General features: G+C 39.2%; 1 protein-coding gene across 1 annotated transcript in view; it reads right to left on the bottom strand.

The window, feature by feature from the left end:
- Positions 1-2,069: 2,069 nt before the first annotated feature.
- Positions 2,070-10,332, bottom strand: part of SNX30 (sorting nexin family member 30) — a 47,938-nt gene continuing 39,675 nt past the window's right edge. The window contains exons 7-9 of the mRNA XM_075280452.1: positions 8,887-8,973; positions 6,555-6,707; positions 2,070-3,199 (exon numbers count right to left, since the gene is read on the bottom strand). Of these exons, the coding sequence (XP_075136553.1) occupies positions 3,140-3,199; positions 6,555-6,707; positions 8,887-8,973 (300 nt within the window). The 3' untranslated portion in view covers positions 2,070-3,139. The remainder of the gene's footprint in view (positions 3,200-6,554; positions 6,708-8,886; positions 8,974-10,332) is intronic.

Below are 10,332 nucleotides of genomic sequence, written 5' to 3'. Positions count from 1 at the left end.
ATGTTGTGGAAAAGCTGCTTTTTTGTTGCATATTTTACTGTAGTTTTGTGAGCAGAAGGGTGAAGATTCCTTTATATTACCCATTCCTTTGGTAGTCATTTACACCACATGGAGCCCCAATCTTAAACAAGTTTTGGAAATTTTCCTTGAAAATGTGAAAAATTTCTGCTAACATAAGCTTTCTAATGTCCTAAAAACAAATAAAAGTGTGCAAAAACAAAGTAGACATGACGTTAAATGTTACTCATTACCAATTCTGTGTGGCATGACCATTTGTCTTACAAGCAAAAAATGTAAACTTTGAAAATTGCCTATATTTTACTAGCAACAAAGTGCAATGTATCTTAGAATTGCAAAAGTTCAAAAACACTCTTAGGCCAGGGACCCTGTATAGCATAAACACTGCAATTTGACTGTGGCATTTTACAGTACCCACAAAGTGAAAGATCCTATCCACGCATTTCAGAAAATATCTGCAATGGGTATGCTGTGATTTGAAGAGGAAAACGCCACAGACTGAAAACCATGATGCATTACCGCTGTGTTTTTTCTTGCAGTGCTTTTTGGCTGTGGCTCGCTACGTGGGGCCTTAGTCTTAGAAAAGCTGCTTTTTTTGTCACAGGTTTACGGTCAGATTTCCCTTAGCCTTACAATCACATAGATAAGTGAAAGCAATCCAAAGTTATCACCACATAAAATAACATGTCCGATTTGAAAAATTGGACAGCATCTTGGAGGTCAAAAATAGATGCATCCTTAAGGGGTTAATATTACAGAGACATGTGTTTTATCATGTTTTAGTAGCATACAAACCCCCTACTGTACAACCAGCTCTCCAAAAATAATCTACCGTATTTTACGGACTATAAGGCGCACTGGACTATAAGGCGCATTGCCCATGAGCGCCTTATAGTCCGTCTCGGTTCATATATAAGGCGCACCGGACTATAAGGCGCAGTCCGGTGCGCATTATATGTTATTGAAAGCGGCGGCAGGCAGACTTTGCCAGCGGCCACTTAACCCCCCGCGTGCCAGCCGCTTCTATTGGAAGCGCTCGGCAGGCGAGGAGGGGCTCCATCAGCAAAATCATGCTGATAGAGCCCAACCGTAAAAGTTATATCAAACTACCCCCCCCCCCCCCCCCGTATTAACATAAAACCCTGAAACAGAATGTGAAACTTACCGAACGGTGCAGGGTGGGCGGGCATTCAGGCCTCCTCTTCCTCCGATGTTCCGTCCTCCTCCTCTGGCGCTCGCGAACTGATAATGGCCTGGGCGCATGCGCAGTAGTAGAAGCATTATGATATTGCGCATGCGCCCAGGCCATTATCAGTTAGCGACCGCCGGAGGAAGTGGTCAGGACATCGGAGGAAGAGGAGGCCTGAATGCCCGCCCGCTCACCCTGCACCGCTCGGTAAGTTTCACGTTCTGTTTCAGGGTTCTGTTTCACGCCGGCGTGACAGCAGGGCTGCCGAACACTTCCCATTCATTTCTATGGGAGCCGGCATGCGAGCGCTCCCCATAGAAATGTATGGACTGCTTTTTTCCATTCATTTCTATGGGGAGCGCTCGCATGCCGGCTCCCATAGACATGAATGGGAAGTGTCCAGCAGCCCTGCTGTCACGCCGGCGTGTACGGCTGTGATACACGTTGGCGTTCCGTAGTGTGAATGCACCCTTACGGTGCCTTTTATGTATGTATGGAAGCGGCACGCAGACTTTGCCGCCGCTTCCATCCATATATAAGGCGCACCGGACTATAAGGCGCACTTACGATTTCTGAGGAAATTATAGTCCGGAAAATACGGTATACTTTATTGTAATCTTCCCTCCAAAAAACATTAACCTAATTTCGCCCTGGCCATTGCTGCATTGACATGCGAAAATGCCAAATGGGACTTCTCAATTATAGGTTCTATAGCATGCAATGGGGACTGAATATGTGAACTATAGACCAGTCTCTCAATATCTGTATACAGGTCCTTTAATGTTGCCAATAGATTTTCTTCCTACCATCATCATCATCAAAATAAAAAATACAAAAAAAGCTTTCAAATATATTTTATTATTTAAAAAAAGTCATAAACATTGGTTTTTTTTTTCTTTTTTTGCACAGACTTCAAAAACATTAACAAAAAGTCCCAATCAGTTGTTCCCTTTGATGCACTTCAATTAAGGCCCCAGTGTAAACTTATTTTCCCTCTGTAACCTGGCTCCGAGTGCAGAGATACAACAATAGCAGTTTTTACAACTTCGATCTCTGGGGAAGTAAAGATAACATTGAAGAGAAATTACTTCATGCCACCAATACAGTTCATGCGAACATTAGGATCCTCCTTTAACGAAGGAGGAAAAAATTTGGACTATACACAAAACGCATGATTTTTTTAAACAAAAACAAAACACCTGGGGGAAAAAAAAAAAAAGTAGAGAGCTGTGTTAGGCTTCCTTCACATGCACAATTTTTCAGCGTTTTTAGCATTTGAGAGCTTTTGTGGCGTTTTGTAACACTTACAATAGAGGTTTATCTGGCTTTTTTTTTTTTTTTTTTTTTACGCCTATAGACAAGTCTATGGGAAAAATTCCATACTTATAGCATGCTGAATTTTGACAGAACCACCACAAGCACTAAAAACAAAAAAGTTGTGCATGTGGAATTTAATAACTTACTATAGATTTTAAAGTAACAGCCTCAGAGTTTTTGACCTTTAAAAAAAAAAAAAAAAAAAAAAAAAAAAAAAAAAGTGAAAAACCGCTGCCTGATGTGTTGTGTGAATTCAGCCCTATAGCGACATCTTGAATGCACTCAACTGTTAATGTAATTTTTTCTTAGTGTTAAGTAAATGAACAGCTCCTTTAGAATGACGTGGTGGATGAAATTTTCATTAGATGAGTTCAGGCCTCTTCTAGGCTCAGTTCAAAACAGCTGCTTTTGAAATATTCCATGAGACATCTCGATACACACTAGAATTGTAGAAATAGGGGAGGACATTAAAAGAAGGGTTGGTGTTTTTGCATTGTAACATAAATTTAAGTGAACAACTTTAGCCTGTTAGTCACACATCACAGATTTGAACACTGTGAGATTTAGTAGGTTCAAGCTCAGTGCAAGACAGTCCTCGCTTTCCTTTCATCTTCTTCACTTGGGCTCCGACTTGTCTTGCAGCAGTGGTATAATGGACTCCCATGCTGTAAGGCACTATTTGAGAAAAAAAAAAGTTTTACATATATTTATTAAAACTAAATAAAGACAAGGTTTCAAAAATAAACAAGACTGTGTAAGGGTAAAGTTCACACAAAGTTTTGCAGGTGGAATTTTTAACCTGCCACAAAAAACTTGTCTAAACTCTCACACTTATTTAACCTTTTCACTGCCCAGGGTCTCTGGAAATTTTGCACCTCCAGTAGCCAGAGCAATTTTCACAGTTTTGAGATGGATAAATCAAAGCTAAATTGCAACATTAAAAAAAGCATCCAACCCCCCCCCCCCCCCCCCCATACCTATATATTTTCTTAAAGTAGACACCTGCAGCATTGTCAGAATGCCACTTGGTGCTGTATATGAACAGGCGCCTTCATGCAATTTTGATTTAAAGTGAATGTTTTATGAAAAAATGCAAATAAATTTATATTAGCTGTTAAAAGTGGAAACCAAACAAATTATATGCACCAAACCTCCTAAAAATAAGAATTCAACATGTGCAGAGATCATTCATATCACTATGACCTACACCCGCATGCACGTGTCTTCAGAAAATCACCAGAACTGGAAGGAACAAAAATCTGCTTTGAAGCCGGAAATGCTGAAAAAAAGTATCATCCTATAAAATGTAGGGATTACACACCGTGAAAAGCAAGTGAACCCCTAAACCCTATATATTTTTGAAAGTAGACAACCTGAAGATTACAATTGTCTCAATGAGTCATCAATAGCCACATCCACCTTCATGCAACTTTGTGACAAACACAAAACAATTTTTGAAAAAATGCACTATAACACATATTTGCACCTAAAACTCATGTTCAATTTCACATTCATATACAAAATACATTTAAAATAATAGCTTATGGTGTATATAATGTGTATATATACTATATGTACCGCAAACATGTAAACTAAAACAAGAGCTCGGACTCCCAAAAAAAGACAAGCAGGATTTTGCTGTTATTCACTAATATGTTAAAAAGCTATACTGCATCTACTAAACTGTGACAGTGATACCAAAATCTAACTTTTTTGAGATTGCACAGCATACCATATATAAAAACACAACTTAATGTTTCATATATACAACCACCTTCATGCAATGTTGCGGCAAAAATTGCACAAAAATTAAAATTTGCCACTAAAGTGCGGCTCAAGCAATCCCTTTCTGCAAACAAAATGTACTTTCCAAAAAACTGCAATATGTGAGGAGTTCATACATACCACACATGTATATATTTACAGGGGCGGGTGTTAAAGAATCGCCAAAATCACAGAAATGCGCCATCCCATTTTGTGCATGCAAATTAAATAGGACTTTACATAAAAATATTATTTTCCATTCCCCTATAAAAATTTTAGCAATCTATACGTTGATCTCTAGTGATAATCGTTATTACTATTATTTTAGCGTGTAACGGATATCGCTAGAGGCGTATTTTGCTCTAGAAAGCTCAAGTATAGACAGGATAGGGATTGGGTGAAATGTAAATTTTATTCATGACTTTGTATGTGTTGTGTAAGTGTTTGGTGCGACTTTTTTTTGGCGCTGTGACCTCGACAATGGTAAATGTCTGGGTCACAGCGCCTATAAACTTCCTGGTTGTGTTCAGGAGGTATAACAAAAGAATACCCCACTAGTAAAGCTCAGGGGGAATTATATTATACCTGTATGTGATAATCAGACAGCAAAAGTACAGCATGCCCTCTGATTGACAGGAGGGGGGAAATAGGGACTAAATCCCCCCCCCCCCTCCTAAGGTCACATACAGGTTGTGCAAAGGTCAGAGAAAATGCTTCTCTGTCTGTGTCTCTGCACGCTGCAGCTGTTCCTCCTCCCCCCCTTCCTGTTTCAAATAGGGCGAGTTCACACTGAGTATACGCGAGCTTATTCTGAATGTAAAACACGTTCAGAGTCAGCGGCGTATAAAGCAGTTCCATTCATTTCTATGGGAGCCGGCATACGAGCGCTCCCCATAGAAATGAATGGGCTGCTTTTTTCACTACGAGCACTCCCATTGAAGTGAATGGGAAGTGCTCGCGTGTACGGCTCGGCATGAGCAGAGCTAGCCGTACACGCGAGCACTTCCCATTCACTTCAATGGGAGTGCTCGTAGTGAAAAAAGCAGCCCATTCATTTCTATGGGGAGCGCTCGTATGCCGCCTCCCATAGAAATGAATGGGAACTGCTTTATACACCGCTTATTCCGAACGCGTTTTACGTTCAGAATAAGCTAGCATATACTCAGTGTGAACTCACCCTAATGCTTCCCGAGACATGAGGGGGGGGGGGGGGGGACACTTTAAAGCCTGTATCTCAGGACTCATTTGGCCTATGAAGATAATTTTAGATTCATTTTAAAGATGAGAATCTCATCTATGAGAATCTCGTCTTTAAAATGACACCAAGATCTTCATAATAGCCCTTACAGATTTTTAGCGAATTGCTGTTAAAAACGCTGTTGGGAATTGAGATCTTCAATGAGATCTAAATCCCCAATAGCGTTTTCAACAGTAAATCGCTTTGGCACAGTAAGGGATAACGTGAAGAACTTGGTATCATTTTAAAGACGAGATTATCATCTTTAAAATGAATCTAAAATTATTTTCATAGGCCAAACAAGTCCTGAGATATGGGCATTAGAAGTAAGGACGTAGCAGCTACGTCCTCCGCTAGGCAAGTGACACCCTGGGAGGACGTAGAGCTACATGCTTGGCAGTAAAAAGGTTAAATGGGAGTCAGGCAGATTTTTTCCACTAGCAGATTCCGTCTCGGCCTGCAAAAAACTCAGTGTGAACATACCCATAGCGTAACACGGCCTTTATGAATTAAAAAAAAATAATTTGTGTTTATTGATACAAAATAAAGGATATTGTTGAAAATGTACAGCACGCTAAAATAGGTTAAAAATATCTCCATTCCCAAAATTATTCTCAAAGGTCCATGTTGCGAAAGTATATCACACATGCCGGAGGAGGCACTCAAACCCTCTCTGTTAGCATGTGTGCAGTCGCCCTAATGGCGGAGTCCAGGGAAATTGCGATACTGGTACTTCACAACCCAAAACCACTAAAATTATAGCAGTTTGGGCACTCTGTCTCTAAATGGTTCACCATCACTGCCATAGATGAACCCTTCACATATGATATTTTACACTCCTAGAGGACACCTAATCTCAAGTGCCTGTTCCCCACCAGCAAACTCCCATATTATGGGAGTCACAAATACTACAAATAATTGGGATGAAAAAAGAAAGTGAATATTCATATTTGTAGAGAACTGCTAACTTATTGAATGCACATAACCAGATATCATTCTTGTTAAAATTTGAGAAAGCTTCTTATTTACCTTCTCATAGTACTGGATGTTCTTGTCAGCCATACCCATGAGCAGCTGGCGGAAATCTTGTCTCTTGTTATTCTGCCACCTCTCCATGTCTGCCTTCAAATCTGCATTGAAGCATTCTACCTTGTCCTGGCACTTCTCTACCTCAGTTGGCACCTGAAATGTATCAGGACATAATTTAAAAAATACATAAAATAAATAAATATAAAACAAAAACAGCTAGTCTTTAAAAAAAATTCTAAAATTAGGTAAACAATCTTTCAACAACAACAGCACGCAGATACCAAAGTTTCATTATTTATTTTACAGAAATGCCAAAACGGAAAAGCCACATTTGAAAAACTAAGGACACCCCATAAATCAACAGCTGGAAGAATCACATTTAGCAGCAATAACTTCAAGTGATTATTTTTCCGTATGACATGAAGTCTCTCACGTCATTCCTCTCTGTTACTTTGCTTCAGTTCGTTGAGGTTTGTGGTATTTGTTCATGCACAGCTCTCTTAGGGTCCATTCACACAGGATTTTTTGGCACTGACTTTGACGCTTAATCCGCCTCAGAATCCAAGTGGAAAAAAAAGCCTCGCTTTGACTACAATGGGTTCCTTTTTCCGTTAGCAGAAAAAGGAACCCATTGAAGTCAATGGGAGGCTTTTATTCCACATGGATTTTCAGTGGCAAAATCCTCGCCAAAAAAAAATCAGTGTGAATGGATCATTAAGGTCTTACAAAGAGTTGTCTAGGATCAGGAGATAACTCATACAGGTGACATATCCACAGGATGGGTCATCAGTATTAGACCCCATATTGATCAACCAATATGAAAGTTGTACATAAAAAGGTATACAGTTTCCAGCACCACCACTACAGTATACAAACCTCTCCATGGTCGTCCCGTTACCATGTCAACCAGGAGCATTCTAAAGGCTCCCAGTACAGCCATAGTAATGTAATAACTGAATCTTGCTTGAAGATCATGTGTTCAAGCCCCCCTCCCCACAAAAGAAAAAAAACGATTAAAAAAAAAATAAATAAAAAAAAAATCTATAAAAGTATAACTCAAACTGAGATTAGTAAATGTAGTATCAAATAGGGGTTAAGAATTTCCAAGCATAGTATCAATTATAGACAGATACCATGAACCCCTTCCCATCGCAGGCATTTTTCGATTTTCGTTTTTGACTCCCCTCCCCAATCTTTTTTATTTTTTCCGCTCTCAGAGCCATTTGAGGTCTCATATTTGTGGGACAAATTTTTCTTCATGAAGCTACCATTAAATTATTCTGTATAATGTACTGGGAAGCTGGAAAAAAATTCAGAATGGGGGGGGGAATTTGAAGAAAAAGTGTATTTGTGCAACTTATGGGCTCCGTTTTTACGGCATTCATTGTGCAGCCAAAATGACATGTCAGCTGTATTCTAGGTTTCGGTGTAATTATAAAGATACTAAATTTACATAGTTTTATTTACATTTTAACCCCTTAACAAAAATCCAAAACTATGCTAATTTTTTTTTCTAAAAGTTGCCATATTCTGACACCCGTAACTTTTTTATACTTCCGTGTACGGGGATTTATAGGGTGAGACCAGATGTACTTTTTAGTTTTACTTTTTGCGGAATTTCTGTTGCTTTGATCACTTTTTATTCAAATTTTTAATCAGAGGCAAAACAATGAAAAAATGTCAGGTTGGCACTTTATATCTCCCTTCCCCCACGAGCTATGGCGTTTACTGTAAAGGACAAATATTTTCATAGATTTGTAGAGCAGGTGTTAGGGATACCTAATGTGTATATGTTTCACAGTATCTAAGTACTTTTATATGTGTTCTATGGAAAGGGAGGGGGGGGGTGATTTTTTTTTTTTTTTTTTTAATGTATTTATTTTTTGCAAAAATCTGGCAGTTCTATTGCAGGCTACATAGCGTAGACTGCAATAGAACACACTGAAAGACAGGCCTTCACAAGGCTCCTGGCTGTCATAGTAACGGGACACCAGCCCCGGATTTTGCTCCACGAAAATAATGGCTCCCACGCACCGCCAGGAAAATGGCGCCTCAATCAGCTTTGACCAAGGCGCCAGAGGGGTCAATGCCCGCGATCAGTATATAAAAAAAAAAAGCAGACACTTGGCAGCTGTGGTGGCCACCATCTTAAACACCCGGCATCCGCCATACTGGTACGGCGGATGTCGAAAAAGGGTTAATTTATTGTAGGCAAAAATTAAGGTTAATTGAAATACAGTAAAAAAATAAATAAATATAATAATGCTAAATCTGTATTTGCTGTAGAAACTCAAGAGAAAAGTGCTAGTAGGATTACAAAACAGAAACTTACTCCAGTTTTCTCTTCTCTTTTCAAAGCTGCAGCTTCCAGTTTGGCTTCATATTCTGCTTGTACTTGATCCCTTTTCTTTAGTACACTCTAGAAATACATGAATTCAGTTACTGGACAAAAATAGGTTAAAAATTAACAAAGTGTTATAAAGTGAAAACTGTCAACAGTGAAAGCTTCCATATTCAGCCGGTTGTAATAAATGTATTGTGTTTAGGAACATTCAATAAGATTAGTGCCATAAATCAGTCTTACCTGATACCTCGCCTGAGTTTGAAAAAGGGTGAACACTGATGGTTAATTAATAAATTGGCTTTGGGATTCTTACATAAAAGGTCGATACCCATTTAACCCCTTCCAGTCTGAAGAATTTTTCGATTTTTGTTTTTGATTCCTCGTCTATCAATATTTTTCAGAGCCATATGAGGGCTTAACATTCGCAGGACAAATTATTCTTGATAATGGTACCTTTTATTACTCTGTACAATGTACTGGGCAGCTGGAAAAAAAAATATTCTAAATGGGGTGGAATTGGACAAAAAGTGCATTTATTTGACTCTGTTATGGGCTTCTTTTTACAGAATTCACCGTGCAGCCAAAATGACATGTCACCTGTATTCTTTGTTTTGGAAGGATTCTGGAGGTACCAAATCTCTAAACTTTTATTTACATTTTAACCCATTAACAAAAATCAAAAATTTTGAAAAATAATTTTTTTTTTTTCGGGCAGACGCCAAACCAGTGGATCACCTCCACCCGATACAGTCATTCCGCAAAGTTGAAGGCTTAGGATGCATCTAGCAAAGCCAGCGCCCACCGCTCTCCCCAGGCCTCGCCCACCTGAGAGATTATCTTCTGCACATGTAAAACTGTGTTTTAACGATAGTTTATAAAAGTCGAGGTATGGGGGTTGCCCGCGTGACTAAAAGTGGTGGAAGTTGTAGCACATACAAATTGAACAAAACAACACTCCTGTAAGTTGGTGAGCAATAGATATCACAGTTACGGTGTGGCAGAGGTGGGCATTCAGCACTCCATGTGAACTGAAGAAAAGATTTAAAAGAGTGCAAAAAAACAGTGGGCCGGCACTCACCAAATTTAAATGGAGATAGAAATATAGGCATGAATTACTAATATATTGTCTCAGCAATATTCTAACAGCGTCTAAGGAGGACAAGGCGTAGGCAATATATATCAAAGTAGAGAAAAAAGGAGCAACAGAGTCTTCTAAAGTCACAATACAGAAGCCTCTATAAGCTGAAAGGTGTATGGCATTAGTGGTATATAGGAGATGGACGTATAAGTGAGTAATAATGTGTTCCATTCGTATTGTAGGAAAAGCTAAAATCTCCCATAGACAAGCAAAATGAAACATGCGAGTTGGGTAATTGAACTTCTCTCCAACACCAGCAGTAGTTGGAAGTCAAGAAAACAAGTATGAACTAAAGA

This window comes from Leptodactylus fuscus, chromosome 1 (genome assembly GCF_031893055.1).
Source record: "Leptodactylus fuscus isolate aLepFus1 chromosome 1, aLepFus1.hap2, whole genome shotgun sequence".
In the NCBI taxonomy this organism is placed as follows: domain Eukaryota; kingdom Metazoa; phylum Chordata; class Amphibia; order Anura; family Leptodactylidae; genus Leptodactylus; species Leptodactylus fuscus.
Note: the sequence above shows the minus strand (reverse complement) of the source record. Positions and strands in the feature narration are given on the sequence as shown.